This window comes from Ruditapes philippinarum, unplaced genomic scaffold (assembly GCF_026571515.1).
Source record: "Ruditapes philippinarum isolate M1 unplaced genomic scaffold, ASM2657151v2 ctg118_1_1_1_1, whole genome shotgun sequence".
Lineage (NCBI taxonomy): Eukaryota > Metazoa > Mollusca > Bivalvia > Venerida > Veneridae > Ruditapes > Ruditapes philippinarum.
In genome coordinates, this window is record NW_026857137.1 from 25,953 (window position 1) to 43,575 (window position 17,623).

At 30.4% G+C, this 17,623-nt stretch overlaps 2 protein-coding genes across 4 annotated transcripts; one reads left to right on the top strand and one right to left on the bottom strand.

Moving 5' to 3' along the window:
• The first annotated feature begins 8,743 nt into the window (after positions 1-8,743).
• Positions 8,744-11,187, top strand: LOC132748893 (serine protease inhibitor Cvsi-2-like). The gene is made up of 3 exons (XM_060738559.1): positions 8,744-9,559; positions 9,882-9,992; positions 10,286-11,187. The coding sequence occupies exons 1-3, from the start codon at positions 9,460-9,462 to the stop codon at positions 10,399-10,401; spliced, it is 327 nt and encodes a 108-aa protein (XP_060594542.1). The 5' UTR covers positions 8,744-9,459; the 3' UTR covers positions 10,402-11,187.
• Positions 11,188-13,465: 2,278 nt separating this feature from the next.
• On the bottom strand, positions 13,466-17,583 carry LOC132748894 (uncharacterized). 3 transcript variants are annotated; one of them, XM_060738560.1, is made up of 3 exons: positions 17,259-17,583; positions 15,347-15,767; positions 13,466-14,936 (listed from the first exon to the last, which is right to left on the bottom strand). In XM_060738560.1, exons 2-3 carry the CDS (start codon positions 15,554-15,556, stop codon positions 14,817-14,819), a joined length of 330 nt encoding a protein of 109 aa, XP_060594543.1. In that variant the 5' UTR covers positions 15,557-15,767; positions 17,259-17,583; the 3' UTR covers positions 13,466-14,816. The 3 variants fall into 3 exon arrangements, with proteins under 3 accessions (XP_060594543.1, XP_060594545.1, XP_060594544.1); XM_060738562.1 differs by lacking the exon at positions 17,259-17,583 and adding an exon at positions 17,139-17,221; XM_060738561.1 differs by lacking the exon at positions 17,259-17,583 and adding an exon at positions 15,921-16,067.
• Between the last annotated feature and the right edge of the window lie 40 nt (positions 17,584-17,623).

Below are 17,623 nucleotides of genomic sequence, written 5' to 3' on the forward strand. Positions count from 1 at the left end.
CTTTCCAGTTAATTGACAAAGTTTGGTATTCAGAAGAAGAAGAAGAAGAAGTAAAGATGAAAAATCGATGAATGCATAAGTGTACACGACTTACAGTGCTTCTTAGCTTAATTGCTCATGTTTTTCTTCATCAACAGCTTTTATTTCAATGTCCTGTGGTTTGCTTGAATGTCTAAATGAATTGAAGTTGTGATCTACATTTTATACATTAGTAATGCTGGACTCAGAAATAGTTCATCAGTTTTAGATGAATTGGATCCATTAATATTATATTATACATGAATTACTTTAAAATGTTTCAATATTGTTGAAAGACGATAGCCTGTCACGCATCAAACCTGTAGTGATCGGATGGCTATTTAATCAAAGCATTATTCTATCCACAAAGAATTTGTGAGTTCGATATACACTTAATTGAGGTACAATTTACAATGTTACATGACATTGTATTTATCAAAATGGAATTTGAAGTCCATTTAGTGATGTAGATACGTGGCAATATTTATATAATCGTGACATACATATTTCATAATAAGCTGCGATGATGTTCAAAAGCAACGGAATCATCTCCTTCACAACACGATTCCTTTCTAGATATGGGATTTCTTATTTGCATATGTGAAAGAAAAAGCAGATTTTATGACAAATCATTTTAAGACATGCTCAATCGCCACGTAACAGCTAGAATCATGACATGCTGACTATATAAGAAAGACCCTTTTTGAGAGTTCGTGTTAAATAAGAATCTATATTCTCTTAACTTTAATTGTTGCGCTGCATTCGTACTTGTGCTTGGTGAGTGACTATTTCATTAATTATAAGTTATTAATGATATGATTATAGATATAACTTAAAATTCTTAACTGTTCAAACGTTGTTGACATAAACTTAAGATTATTTATCATATCACTAAAACTTTAAACACATTAACCATTGTATTACAAAAGGATGGTCTCTATAATTAGTGTGGAAAGTATATAAATTTTCGTTATTGTATAAGATACAATGTATATTAATAGCGTCCGCTTAACCCTATAAGGTTTCACACTTTCCTCTCATACATGTACTTATTTTTATTATTTCATTATCTTATACATATTATATACGACTGCTATATCCTATTTAATGGTATGAACCCTCAGCAAGTGTTTCCAGTTTTCTCAGTATACTGCAGTTTGAGGAAATAAAAAAAACAATAAGTAAGCATAAAATCATGATATTGCCACTTTGCCATACTATATACATTGTATGTACATTGTAAGATAATCAAAACTTAACAGATACAAAAAGTCCCAGAGTATAAATATGGTGATAAATACTACAATATTGACTTGCATACCTATTTAGTATCATTCAGTGAATTACTGAATTTTTTCGTATAATAGATTCGTCCGTTACATAAATATCAAATCAAACAGATACTCATTATTAATAACCGAAATATATCTCGCAGAAAACAATAAATATTGTTTTATACGATTAAAACGTTTCTTACATTATTTCTGATCAGGACCGATACAGTGCTGTATTAAAAATATAAAGTCACACGTACACAAAAAGAAATCCAAATTAGTTTGAGTTACATCGGATTTCAGCCATGCCCACCTTTGGAAAATAATCATATAGATATACTTTTGCTGATATTCCTGTTCGAATACTGTAAATAATCGTAGATTACATTAAAACAGTGTTCATCTGACTTTGTTAACACATGCAAATTAATCAATAATTAAGGAATTGGTAACATTTTTAATAAACTTCAACTTAATTTATATATGCTAGAAAACCATTGTCCAAGGAAGGAACATATTGACATTTTCAACATTTACACACAAAGGCAAGTACACATTATTACCACAGAGAGTTCAGTGAGGACAAACGACAATCTGTTTGGTGACGCATTAATTAACGCATACATTGAAAAACTTAATTATTTAGGTGACTTTGGAATATACGAGGCAGCTCTTGACATATGTCAAGTGATTAAAAGACAAATGCATGCATTCTTTTATTCTTCATTGTACATTATAAGAGCTAACATCTAACCGTAACATTTTTGTATCTTTATTAAGAAAATTTACCTTTACTGGAGAGGAATTGATATAAGCATTGTTTTACTTGTTTTCCAATCCAGTCTGTTTTCCTTGTTGTGAAATGTTTGTAAATGTAGTTTATATGTACAATTAATTGAATAAATAAAGTTTAAACTAAGACATTTTTGAGTATATCTATCTTTCCCGTATAGGTATAAATTGTTATCTGTGTGGAAACGAAAATGCAATGTTTAAACAATAAAATTTCATTTTTTTCCAGTTTCACTTGGGGCCGTCATCTTTCTATTTAATTCTACGTATATTTCTTTGCATATTATTTAAATTGATCAATGGGAGAATTTCAGATTTTATGTTTTTTTTTTGACTCTGGACCTCAGTGAAGCTCCTTTAAGTATATCATTAAAAACAAACGCAAGAATGAACATTTACATTCAAGTATGTAATTAATCAAAGTCGAAGCAATGTCATGAATATTTCACACGTTTTGCTAAAACGGTCATAAGATAAGATAAGATAGTTTATTAAAGTCTCATCATCATGTACAATATTAAAATAATACAAATATAAAACCTACGACATTGTACATAAATGCCACTCAAAGATGAGTTATAAGAGACTATACATAACTTTACAACAAATCTAACATATTGGACATATCTACAAAGTTACTTAAAAATAAAACCAAGTATTTTTTATTCTTTTTTAAAAAAAAAAATAATAATAATGTGAAGTGTTGAGACAACCAGACTGTATTTATTTTAGTTGAAATTCTGTGTAGTTTGTGTTGTTATTGCTGGTTGTAAGATTTGAATGTTACAGCAGTGTACAAGTTTACAGTGTTCCGAGAAACGCCCAGATATATGCAGATCCTACACACATCCGAATGTTCATCCAAACACTATACCCTTGATATAATATGTATGTGTGTTTTACATAAATAGTAATGATATTGGGTGTAAAGCAATAAACAAGAAAGTGTGATTTATTCATGACTAGACATTGCAGTCCTATAGTATCATAAGACCTATTTGTATGTTAATACAACTGTATCTGTTACAATGGTTCAATTCAAGAAGCAGCCTCCAACCAAATACTCATGACTAAAATAAAGGCAAAGCTCAATATTGCGCATTAGAGCGATATCCTATATCAATATAAAAAATACAAAAATCTTAAATTAGGAATTTTTTATCACGTCTACTTATTGGAACCTACTTCTTGAATATATTTGTAAAAACCATAAAAACAATCTAAAATATTACTAACCATTATTTACATATTGGTTAAAACGATACTCCATAAAAACAAATAAAAGAATCATGATTTACAGTACAATTTTCTTTTTCTCTCAACCAGAATATGGTGGCAGGCTTTGGCAGATAAATATACTAGGTTTTCACTACTAAAAATTGTAACCATTTTGTCATCATCAGATATAATATCTCTATTTCTTAATACATCATCTAACGCAGAGACCAACTCTTTCCTTATATCATTATATAATGGACAGTAAAGTAATACATGTTTCTCATCTTCTATAGTGTCCGGACAGTTAAAGCATTTTCTATTCATTACATCAATATTTTCATAGCGACCTGTTTCTATTCTTAGTGGTGCTGCACCACATCTGAATTTTGTAAAGGCTGATCTATACATAAATGGCAACTTAGACGTAAGGTACTTTTCAGTGCAGAACTGAGATTTAAACTTCCTGTAAGTCCTTAATTTATTCCCTCCATTTCCTCTAATGGCATTTTCTCTCTCAAGTAATAACTTCCATTTATTTGTTTCTATTTCCATAAGTGTAGATTCTAGCATTGATATGGTAGGTTTGGCATTTCCGATATTAGCCTCTAGTATGTGATTACTATTAATATCTTTTAAAAGTTTCTTAAGTCGGTAAAAGCCATTCTTGACATTACTTGCTTTAGACCACATATATACAGACTTATTAATTCTATTATCATCCATATTCATAACTCTAAAATACTGTCTAAATACAGACACCCACTGTCTAACAATTGGTGGTTTCCAACCCATCTCTCCACTTACAGCCACATTCGGAGTGTATCTTCCAACACCTAAGTAGTAACGCATTGCCCTATGATGAACTGCATTAATGCACGAGTAAGATCTATCACCCCAAATCGGGGCACTGTAATTAATTATGGGCCATACCATTGAATCATAAAGTTTTGTTAATGTTGAGTACTGAAAACCACCAAATGCCTTACTTTTGGATATAACAAGACCAAGTGCTCTAGAGGCAGACATTGCAACTGTCTTTGCAATTTCATTATAATCCAAAAATTCATTTAGTACGACACCAAGATACTTATAACTATGAACAATTTCCAGTTTTTCTGAATTGAATTCAAAAACATGTTCAGTTTTAGAAACACTGTTGGCTCTAAAGTGAACAATATTGGATTTATCACAATTGACAGTCATTTTATTTTGACAACACCATAAAGCTAAAGCATCTAACATGGATTGAAGATCTTTGGCGTTTTCTGCCAACAAAACTATGTCATCAGCATATAGCAAAAATATATTTTCTTTCACCAATATAAACACCTTTGTCTAAATTATTCATATACATTACTAAATCATTAATATACAAGTTAAACAGCATTGGAGACAGGGGGCAGCCTTGTTTCAATCCACATTTTACATCAAACCAAGGTGTATCAAATCCATTTAAGCGTATACAGCACTTAACATCTTTATATAATGATGAAATTGCCTGAAACAGTCTGCCCCCTATCCCCACCTGCTGGTGCAACTTTTGCCATAGTGATGTACGGTCTATAAGGTCATACGCCTTCCTGAAATCTATAAAAGCAGTAAATGATTGTAACATTTTAAGTTTACGTGTTTTCAATAATAATTGTTAGGGACTGTACTTGGTCAATTGTACTTTTACCTTTTATAAAACCATTTTGCTCATCACTTATAATATTATTACTAGCTGTCCATTTTACTAATCTATTATTTAAAACAGAGCAGTATATTTATACATGGATGGAAGCCAATGAAATCTGTATGACAAAGGATCCCATGGGTCTGTGGTTGGAAACTTGGGAACTGGTGAAATTATACTCTTAGACCATGCAGTAGGAACAGTACCACTTAAAAAACATCTATTAAAAAGACTATGTAGCAAAGCTAACGCAGAATCATTTTTTAGTAGTTCACATGGTATATTGTAATAACCCGGTGCTTTTCCAGACTTTGCATGTAAAATACATTTCAATACCTCATCAATAATTATCATGCTATCAAAGTGTTCATTCGCTATTTCATCAACACTAGTAACATTAAACTGATCTAAATCAACAGAAGCCTGGTCATTGCCAAAGTCATTTGATGCAGTGTTCTTCGAGTTTAGAAGGACTTCAAAATCAGAGCCCACTTACTAAGTACAGTCTCTGGATCAGAGCTAATGGAACCATCGGACATTTTCACTTCAAACGGAATACGCTTTAAACGTTCATTTCCAATACCAATATTTCCAATACTTTTCCAAAATGATCTGGAGTTGGAAGATACTGCCGCCTCCAAATCAGACTGGGCTTGATAAACATATTGCCTCTTTGCTCTCTGAACACTACTATCAAATGCCTTTCTTCTCTGTTCATAAACATGTTTAAGATTTTGTCTATTACCATCTTTACATTTTAGCCACATTTTCTCCGCTTGGCATAAGTCAGTCCATAAGACAGTAAGGTGATCAGACCACCAAGGTTTATTTACTTTAAATTTCTTATCAGTTTTTCTGTGAGAAGAAATTTTTACAACTCTATGTTCTAGTTTAGAAGACATCTCCTTATGTACTATATTAACAAACTTATCATATGCCTCATTAAGACCAACCTGTGAAATCACTGTACTTTCCAAGTGACTAATAGTATCAAAAATCTCATGCTGAACATCTGGATTTGTCAAAAACTCTCTACCTACATTCTCAGTCTCATATAACAATTTGGTATACTCTATACTAGACTGGGAATTACATTGTTTAATATTTGTTCCCTGACCGTCTAAACATATATTCCATCCAAGCAATGAATGGTCTGGTATTGTGAGCTTACTAAGCTGAGAATACCCATTAGTAGAATCTAAAACATCGGACACCTTCAGTACTTCAAAATCATAAACTTTGACAAATTTCCATATGGAATTAAACAAAAATCAACAACTGATGCACCTTGAGGTCCAACAAATGTAAAAATTATTGTTTATAGTATTCCTACATTAAGAATACAAAAATTTACATTAATTAAAAATTCAGTTAAGATGTCTCCAAATTGGTTTGAAGAAAAATCTATACATCTCTATCTGGTAGCTGATCAATACCAGGGATATAGTCTACATTGTAGAACATCTACTGTTAAAGTCACCACACAAAAATAATAATGTTTTTTTTCTTTCTGATATGTTTCTATTTGACAAAGAAGCGTGTCATAAAATTCATTTACATCAATCTGCCTACTCGAGTTTTTCGGTGGCAAATAACAAACACAAGCAAGTATATCATCATAAATGACATTTTTTACATGACAATGAAATCCAAAAAATACCTTTAAACTCATTGTCAATAATATTACAATTAAAATAATTTAAAAGGTCATTTTTTATCAAAAAAGCAACACCTCCTGACCCAGTTTTTGCTTTTTTATGCAAGTTACCTCTATTAGATACATAAAATGTATAGCCTTCTACATGTAATACTTGATTATCACGAAGATGTCATATCTCCGCAGTGCCATTCGAATATACAGTCCGATCCTCCATAGTGTAATGGAAACTTGCAAAACTGTTGAACCTCAGTATGATGACCTTGAAATGTAAGAAAGAATTCAAAGACGCCCACATGTAAGCAAGAAAAATTGGTATCGTTAATTCTAAATAAGGGCACAATATGCCCCAGAAACGATATTTTCCCATTCTTAAGAAAAGGCAACAATGAGTTTTATAACATTTAAAGAATGGATTTAAAGAATATTAGATGCCTATCACCTGATGAAAGAAGCGCTAAATGTAAATTATTTGTCATAAAAGTAGCAAAATGTAAGCAAAGTAGTTTTTTAACTTCCATACAAAATGCTGAAATCACTGTACTGTACTTATTATCAATTACATGTAGCAAAACAAACAAAAGATGGTACAGGCAATTTGCCAATGAGTAACATTTTGAAAACTTTAAAAAAAGCTTTCGGGGAAAAATAAAAGCATTTCTGAGGCATATTGGGCATTTCATGTTATTTGTTTCTATAATAATGTTTCTATAATGAAATAAGTAATATTTTATGAAATACCGTTACGTTTATGTGATCCAATCCTACTCTTCCACCTTACTAGCTTAACCTTTATAATTAATACTTTTTTCATGACAAGCTTAACTTTTCAACAAAAGTATGTAATGATTTGTAAAAAAATTCAACCATGCTTTGGGGATACATGCATTTGCATTGCCTGTAATGACACTCTGTCGTTTTCTGGACAATTCACAGTCGCTGACAGTTCTCCATTCTTCGGGGTTCTTAAGAGCTGAAAACACAAATTGATACTCTATTCAATAAGTAAACTGAACACGGTTATAGCGAACTTCCGGTTATTAGGAACAATTGATTTTGCCCTTCTTTTTTTAATATTAAATTAAACTGTTATAGCGAACACCGTTATAAGGAATTATCGCTTATAAGGAACTCATTTCTTAGTCCCAATTTAGTTAAAAGTACAAAAAATTACACTTTTATCACGAACTCCAAAATATCGGCTATTCGTAAATAGATCCCGCAATTTCAACTTTGGTTTTCATTGGTCGGTGAATACGTGTACCGTTTATTGTTGTATGTACTTCAATACAACCGTGAAAATGAATTTATATAGCAGTACGTAATAGTTTTCCAAGCATGAATTCTTTTCACCAATTTAAAACGATTATTCCTTTTATTCTATTATTTCTATGTATATAAATAAAATTATTTAATAATATAATAAATGATCATAAACTCAGTTTATGATCATTTATTATTTATTATGTGTATATTAAATGTTAGTAAGCCATTTTACTCATCGTATTTGACTGAAAGTATAAACGTTTAGATTTTCATCTACAAGGTACTATTCTGAGCGTCGGTCGAATGCTCCATTACCATTCACATTCTCGTTTGAATTTCTACAAGTCAAGCGACTGTTGCTTCAGCGCAAAAGAGAACAACCATAATGATATATGTTTCTATTCAAAATACGAATTCAAACTTAGACTGAGCATTAGTGAATAAAACCTAGTCTGTTACATAAAGACTTAACATATGGTCAAGTCTCTATTTAGTTATGATATATCTAATAACCGGGTCAGACATTTAATCTCGTTATACTTAGTATCTCAATTAAGATAAGTGATCCCAATTATGAAAAGAATTTGTGATGTGGAAGAAATGTCCGTAAATTTTGAAAATTGTTTAAGCTTAGATATAAGACATAGAGAAACAATTACATTAAAATCTTAATTAAACATTAAAATATGTCTCTTTCCAAAAAATGTGTGTTGTTTTTAATTAAGCTGAAAATAGGTCTATCGCACCCACAATCCCTCCATAGTCTTTTATTATAATACTGCAACACTTTTTTTGTGCATCGCCAAAACGATTTGACAAAGTGATATTGTTGCGTGCGATTTATTTAAAATACTAGTGGTCTAATGTTGTTATTTTAAGTAGGAATGCGTTATGTCCCTCACTCATAGACATTAGTGGTAATAATATCTCATTTGTTTGTGATTTCAATTTTTATGACATAGCTAAATAGCATTTAAAGTTTTGAAGTTAAGCATATTATACAAATTTCGGTTTTGTACATTTGTTTAAAATTTGATCATCAGCTATTCGTTGTGCCTTCAATTTTTCAGTCCGATAATGTGAGAAGACATTATATATTATAGGTGTCCCTCGAGGTTATACAACATTTTTTCTTGAGTTCTTTCTTTATTCACAGGATTTTCATATTTTTAGTGTACATGCTGTAGCAAATTATGACCAATCAAGTACCTTAGATCTGAGTTTGACCCTAGAACATTTCTTTATAACCTTTGACCCAGGTTTAACATAACAACACAACAAAGTTCAATCTCATTCTTTATATCTCCGCGACACGACTAAAACTACATTGTATAACGTTTATTATTTTTCTATTTTAATCAGTACTTTCATAATCATATTCTATTTTATACTCAACGGTGATTAAAAGTCATGACAATTTCCCCCATAAACATAATTATTTCCAAAAATGGCGAATGTTCGCATGATATTTGACATTTACAGATTTGTCCATTAGATAAGTGAATTGACCAGAGGCGTGACTATATCTTTGACCAGCATGATTTGTTTACTATATAAGAATGGTCATCAGTAAGGTTGACCAGTGTTCAATTTATCTGGATTACCATCGAGACAACATGAAAGCTGTTCTTTGTTGCGTTCTTCTCGTAGCTGTTCTTGGTGAGTGCATTTCATATATCATCTAATAAGTTTTCTTTTGCATTACACGCGGTTCCTTGATATTTTAAGAAGAGACCGATCTTGTACATTAAAGATGTTTTCTAAAGGGGATATCCCCATGAATCAATGAAAAACAACACTACTTTGTGAAAACTAGAGACACAGTTTGAGTCTGTTCATGAAAGATTATGAAAAAGTGCAACTTGTCTTACACCACCTTAGCTACATACTTACCATTTTTTATAAATCATTTTTGATTTTCAGTATTGCAATACAAATCATAAAAAAATATATTGACTGCATCATACACTTGTATTTGCAGCTCTCTCGAGCGCAGAGGAATGCAGATCTGTGAGTGACTGTGGTCACGTGACATGTCCAGAAAGCAATTACCAACTTGAATGTCATAACAGACAGTGCACATGCAGCAAAGGTAAATGTTATGGGACGCGTTACACCTTTGAACAGACAAAAATATCACCTCATTTAAAGTTTTATTAGAATGGTAAAGAAAACTGCTTATGTAAAGTGTAATATCGCTCATTGTTAACAGTCAAAATTACTTACAGACCAGATAGAAAATGTAAATTTGAAAGATATCACAGATTTAAGTTGTAGAATGGTACAACTATTTAAAGTTTGTTGTTGTTGTTGTTTATACATATATATGTAATATAATTTTAGATAAAATTAATGCATTATATGAATTGTATGTACTTATTTCAGTGTCATCGAGCGGTTGCCGTGTACAGTCGGACTGTTCCGGAGATGATTGTAGGTACGGATGGCACTGTGTAGATGGCAGATGCAGATGTGGGTTCGGTTTCGGAGGTGGCAAATAAATTAATTTACTTGTGTTAATTGTTATTAACATTGTTATAATTTTCAAAGAAAAATAAAATATGCTGTTTTAAGCAGATATATTGTTCAAAATTTATACTTTACTTACATCGATTATTTTTATTTTGAAGAAAAGAAGCGATTTTGTTGTACTTGTCAATTACAGCATTAACTAAAGGTTCTGTGAGTGAAAAAGTTCATACATAGATACCTCAGTGATATAATCATTTTGCAATGTAATCTCTAAAATAACACACTAATTACATATAACATGTCAGGTCATTTTAAATATACTTTAATACGTGGAATATTGTTGAAATCATAAGTTCGAAGTTGTAATCTTCATTACGACTTCTTGCTTATGGCAAAGCAGCATACCTCCAGATCCATGCTAATGTTCATGAACATTAAAAAAACTGTATTTAAAAGTAAAATATTGTGGAAAGAGCACATTGCAAACGGCACTTACAACTATAACTTATTGTTTATGTACTTTATCGGCGCCAAATTTCATTTTCCACTTTATTTTATTTTATTTTTTTATTTGTCAATTATATGAAAGGATTTATCTAAAAATAATATTTTAAAAGCTGAAGGCCGCTTTAAAGTTTTGCAAATTTTAATGTTCAATCTCGCAGATACAGCAGAAATGATATGTGGTTACACAGTTAAAGTCCCGCTATAATCCAATATTACATAAAGCCATACATAAACTGACTTTGGATTAACGATTCGTTCAGCTGGTTAGCCTATCTTATCCATTATATGATATAATAGATATGTAACAAATTGTGTAAATACTTATAAACATATAAATGTTTATATACTCACTTTTTCACCCATCGTTTTCGACGTATGCCATCAGCTGTATTCGTGGATAGAGGTGCAGGACCGGAATGTTACTATCTTACAACTAAAATATACTATGGCCCTCTTCTCTTTTTAATCTATATAAATGACATTGTTCTTGACATTAACTCATATATCAGACTCTTTGCAGACGATACAAGTTTATATATCATTGTTGATAATCCACTTCATGCTGCGGTGACTCTTAATTCTGATCTGAAAAAAATTACAGAATGGGCAAATGGTTGGCTTGTAGACTTCAATCCAAGTAAAACGGAATCAGTAATTATCTCTCGTAAAGTAAACAAACCAATTCATCCCCCATTGACAATGAACGGAGTGCAAATAAATGAAGTGACCTCACACAAACATCTTGGAGTAACATTTTCTAATGATGGAAATTGGCATTCTCACATACAAAATATTACCAAAAAAGCCTGGCAAAGAATTTATATAATGAGATCTTTGAAATTCATTCTTGATCGTAAGTCACTTGAAACTATATATCTCTCTTTCATTCGGCCCCTTCTGGAATACTCGGATGTTGTTTGGGACAACATAACTCAACAAGATGAATTTGAACTTGAAAAAATACAACTTGAAGCCTGCAGAATAATAACCGGTACAACAAAACTAGTTTCTATCTCTAATCTTTATGAAGATACTTGCATCCAACCCCTTAAAGTAAGACGCTACAAACACAAACAAATACTTCTTTATAAAATGTTCAATAATCTTTCTCCTCATTACCTCTCTTCATTAGTTCCCGATACAGTAGGAGAATCTTCAGATTATAATTTACGAAATGCAGACAACACTAGAAATATATTTTGTCACACACAACTTTATTCTCATTCATTTTTGCCATCATCAATTAAAGACTGGAACAATCTTCCTGTTAATTACAGAAATTCACCATCCATTTCAATTTTCAAAAGTAGACTTAATGAAGATGTTCAAAGTGTGCCTTCTCATTATTATGTAGGTGAGAGAAAATACCAGATTATACACACACGACTTAGAACACATTGTAGTTCTCTCAAAGAACATTTGTTTTCAAAAAACATAATAGAAAGTCCCCTATGTGAATGTGGTGACATAGAAAACACATCTCATTATTTCTTCTCGTGTCCAAGGTACCAAGATGAACGAAATGTCCTCCTTAATAATTTAAGTGAAATAACAACTGTCACACTTAACGTTTTACTCTATGGTGATAATTCAATTGCTGACGATTTAAATGAAGCAATAGTCCTTCATATACACTCTTATTTACACAGAACAAAACGTTTTGAAATGTAATAGAAAGTTATTTTTTTCGACTAATATGAAATAGAGATTTAGATGCATAATATCTTCTCAAAAGTATATTGTAAACTCGTTCCATCAACTCCATAGTATTTTAGTGACCATTCCTGTTGTCTTTCTTTTTCTTTCTCTCAAATCTGTCTCTTATTTCCTACCATCTATTACCCAACAATTTCAACAATTAACTAACGTTTCCATTTCTTTATTTTTCTTTAATTTTTTTTAAAACATGCTTAAAAGTTCTATTATTTTTCTTGAAAAGTTTAAACGTGCTAATCTGTGCATTTATCACTTACGTGTATTTATGCTATAGAACTATAGGGTTTTCTTTCACATTTTTATGTCAATATTCTATTATTAAGGTCGTTTCGATTAGGAAAACCAGAGTGTAAATTGCTAACTTTTCTGTACATGTAAAGAAGCAAGTTTATAGTGAAAATGTTATGTATATTTAACTCAAAAATGCATATAATTGTTACCATTTTACATACTGTTAGATAGTGATTACGGAAAGAGTTTTTAAAAAAGCTTTCAAGCTTACTACTCAATCCGTACTATTTATTATTTGTCAATTATCATGTAAATGTAATACTTATAAATAAAATATTGTTTAAACTAAAATATACTAGTAATCTCACCAAATTGAAAAACACAAAAGGTCAATTGAATTCATCTATCTCAAATAAAACACTTTAAGGGAATAACTGTGCTAGACGTTTATATAGTCATATATATATATGCTTAAAATAAGTAGGTTTAGATATCCAAATTGGTCGTTATGCTGTTTTTGAATCAATAAAATCGCATCTTCATTAGTCAATGGTGTGATTTCTAAGTTTAATAAGGGTCCATCCGAATTTTCAGCACTGAGAGTACGGACATTTTTAGTCAATAAGTCATTAGTCAATGGTCTCGTATTGAGAGAATTTATACAAAATGACATGTCAGATATTTATAAGTCTAAACAAACATTAATATTTTATATCATATATTTCTGTATAAAATGGTTATAAAAACAAATGGTCTAAACATCTATATTGGAAATAACTCTTAAAATGGTCGTTCTATCTTAACAACTACGTACAAACAATTAAAAGCTACTGCCAACAAATAAATTCAGTGCTACGTCTGTACTGTATAATTTATTTTATTGTTTGACTTTGACACAATAATGTATACTCGTGTAATGGATGAGGAGCGAAATGGTAAAATTCATGTTCTGTTCTGTTCTTAAATGCCTTAACAATTTTTTTTTAAATATTTAATCATATATATATATGCATGATGAGTCGATAATTCCTTATAACCGGGTTCGCTATAACCGTATATTTTATATTAAATAAAGAAGGGCAAATGTTCGCTATAACCGTGTTCGCTTTAAGTGAAGTTTACTGTATACACAACAGATTTTCATATAGTGCAGCGACAAGTTTCTAAAAAATAATGTGTATAGAATTATATTTGGCAGAATTCCTAAAAAGGCATTTTTTTCAAGATTTAAGTTAAGGACTTAATCATTTTGTGATGAACATCAATAAACTTCATATGAAGTATAGTAAAATCTGCTGATTTGACATGCTTGATATATTTATTTGAAACAACAAAAATAATGAAATAAAATCACAAAAAAGTATAAACAGTGACCGAAAATATTATCCAATGGGATAATTGTGCCAAACATGTATACAATATTTACATAAAACACTAAGCGATTATGATTAACCATAAAAAAATGAAAAAGGGAAAGATCCCGCGTGAGATATGAAAACACAAACAGATGCATGCAGTTGAAAATTGGAGACTCGCTTTTATTAAGTCTTCTGAAAAGAGGTAATGGTATACATCTCTCACGCCCCCTAGCACCGGTTCAAACGGTATTCTGTATAATGATAACCTATGTAACCTTGGAAACGTTTTAGAAGCTGTAATATTCTGCACCAATAATGAAGACATAATGCGTATGGTGGCTGTGATCTATACAGTTTATAAAAACTAAAACAATTATAATATTGAAAGATTTCAAGATGTATGTATTAAAGTTAAAAATCTAAACTTGTTACTTATTTTTTTTTTACTTTAAAATGTGTTTTTACCAAAAGAGAATATGGTGACTAAAAACGATATCCAAAAATTAAAATAAAGAAAGATACAACGTCTTTATATATAACTAGATCTTCAACTCCCGGTAACGTATTTTTGTCTCATATCAACAGAAGAGTTTTTAATCTTTTTTTTTATATTATTTCCGATATAAATAGCATCAATTAAATCCTTTCCAAGCGTATGAATTAACCACGCCCATTTGTCTGTAAGGCGATGACGTCATTCTTCTGTCATGGTCGGGAATTTTCTCCTTTTTCACTTTTGTAAGCCTTTCAAGCTGCAAATTTGGAAAGACATAAAACTAAAGATGGCCTTGATAATAATACACAATGAAAAAATCAAAAGTTAAAAAGATGGCTAAGTTTAGTTTAAACAATATTTATTTACAAAACATAGATATACATTACAAACAGTATACATTGTATAACAAGATTCATGAAAGACTGAAGACATATTTTTAGTGGTAAACAATTCTAAATAATTAATAAATAAATTAAATTCGGAAAAGGATTTGAAAACAAGTCTAAGACTTATATTTATTCATGGCTAAGTTTAACACATGAGTTTCTGAATTGTTAAAGTGTTGATGTAAAATGCAAGTCAAATGACATATCAACTGGTCATTTTTGACATGTCTATAAAATGATACTAAGTGAATACATGGTTGAAAACAATTATTATACAAACCATTTCATTAATTTCATCCTGATCCATCTGTTTACCAACCCGAGAGTAAGGTCTTGTTTTAGGTGCGGGTAGTTGACTCAATCTGTTGACAGTCTGGTCGATTTCATACTCATTCATTTTTTGGTAACCTAATCCAAACTCTGGTTTTAGAATGGTTCCCCACGGCAGCTTGCAGGTTTTCGGATGAACAGATGAATGTACTGCGGTCATTGTTCCGGCAAGATTAATAATTTATTTATCGCAAACGTTGAATCTTATATTGACCAGTATGAAATCATTAGTTTTATTAATCTCTTGTTACCTTCAGCAAGGATTTTGCACTGTCAATTACAATCAGTTGCAGTCAGGTAGATTATTTTGTACAGGTTAATTCACTATGTACGTAATATATTAAACCCTATTAGGTGTAGTCATTGACAATCTGAAACAAAATGTAGAAAGAATTACATGTAAGATTGATCACAAAACTGATTACAAATATGTTAAAACAAAATCACATCAATTTATATAAGTACATGTGCTTAAATGTGTTTCTCAAAAGCATTAATTCGAGCGTGCAAAACCTAAATCTAACCTTACAGTTAAAGCTGCTATCGAAAACACTTTACAAAAATATACTCCTTTTTCGTCCGAATTGGAATAAAACCAAACCGTCAGTGATATCAAAGATTTAACATCATTTACAATCATTGAAATAGTAAACCATGTCGAGCATATCTCCATACAACACTTGTAGCATAAAGAAGTGTCACAGATTTATCTACGATAAATGGTTGATTTAAATATGTATACATGGGTAGAGATTTACAGTTCTTTAATAGCATAATACAATTTATAATACAATTTGTCAGCGAATATAACAGGGCAATAGGCAATATAATATTGTCAGTGACATTGAACAAATTAATGTAGAATCTAATATCATATTAACACATGTGTCTGATTGAATGTAATATATGGTGCGATATCATTATATTTCATCTGAAAAAAAGATCTAACATAAATTGAGATTCATGTTTGTATGTACACATGGCATTGTCTCTTTATATCCGTAATCAGACACTTTGAAAATACATATATTTAAATAGTGTTCCTGTCAAATAAAAGATAATATTTAAAATTTGTGTTTGTTTGTATATATATAGATTTAAGACACAAATTTTTGAAGCCTTATTATTTTACATGGCCAACATTGCAAAAATTTGATAAGTTAATGATGTCTCAAAATAAGAAAGAAATTATCAATTTATCTAAATATCTATATTTTGCTAACAAACGGAGAACAGAATTAGAACAGTAGTAATCATCTATTTAAAATGAACCAAGAATCTCGTGTAACTAACCAAAAGCTCCTTTGTTTAAATAATAACACTTATGTAATCTTTATATGACCTATCACTACACATTATTATATTATTGTAGGCTAGAAGTAAATGTATATTACTAAATGCTGAAATAAATTGTTGTTGTTGTTGTTGTTGTTGTTGTTGTTGTTGTTGTTGTTGTATACTAAATTTCTTTATGCACTAAAATCTGCTGAATGCATATATTTGAATACAGGAAATGTTTTTTTTTATGGTTTTCAATAATAAATAGTGATATTTCAAACACAATATCAAAGCAATATAGATCTCGAGAATTCAAAGAAATAATATTAAGTTTTTTAGATATAATTTATATTAATTCAACAATGAATGAAACCCGACTTATTCACAAATTGAAAAGTAACATTCCATTTCATAAGTACAAACGTTTAAATAAATCTGTTTATATCATTTGAATTTAATTTTACTTTCCAACGTCCACGAAATTGAATCATTAACTCCAATAACAATAGAAACTTGTTAATCCAATGAGTTTTAATCATTGCACAATATCACTTTCTATGTTTTATTTTAAAGTAATAACTCACCTAGACTTAACATGTAGATCATGTTAAATATTTCACAAGTAAGTGGTCTAATGTTGCACAAAATAGTGTATCCTAATCAATAACTCTGATTGATTATATAGTCTTTCATTGTATTTGTAATCTTATAAATTGGTGAACACTGTATATTAGCATTAAAGAAGCCGACTTGTCATTCAATTTATCACAATGTTAACATGTGGCACGTGATTAAATCCATTAACAAGGCTAGCTGATAACAATAAATCTATATATCATTACAATATACGCATGTTCTTTTTAATGCAATCGGTTCGATTGAGTGTTCGCTTTCTTTTAATATCCACTGGTCGTTTAAGCGCATTATGACGACGATAAGACTTTCGATT

Bases quoted from the DNA above. Each gene is read 5' to 3' on its own strand.
- LOC132748893 (XM_060738559.1), top strand. From the start codon at position 9,460: ATGGTCATCAGTAAGGTTGACCAGTGTTCAATTTATCTGGATTACCAT. The intron at 9,560-9,881 runs GTGAGTGCATTT...TTGTATTTGCAG, and splicing joins TCTTCTCGTAGCTGTTCTTG to CTCTCTCGAGCGCAGAGGAA. The intron at 9,993-10,285 runs GTAAATGTTATG...TACTTATTTCAG, and splicing joins ACAGTGCACATGCAGCAAAG to TGTCATCGAGCGGTTGCCGT.
- LOC132748894 (XM_060738560.1), bottom strand. From the start codon at position 15,556: ATGACCGCAGTACATTCATCTGTTCATCCGAAAACCTGCAAGCTGCCG. The intron at 14,937-15,346 runs GTTTGTATAATA...CCAAATTTGCAG, and splicing joins AGGATGAAATTAATGAAATG to CTTGAAAGGCTTACAAAAGT.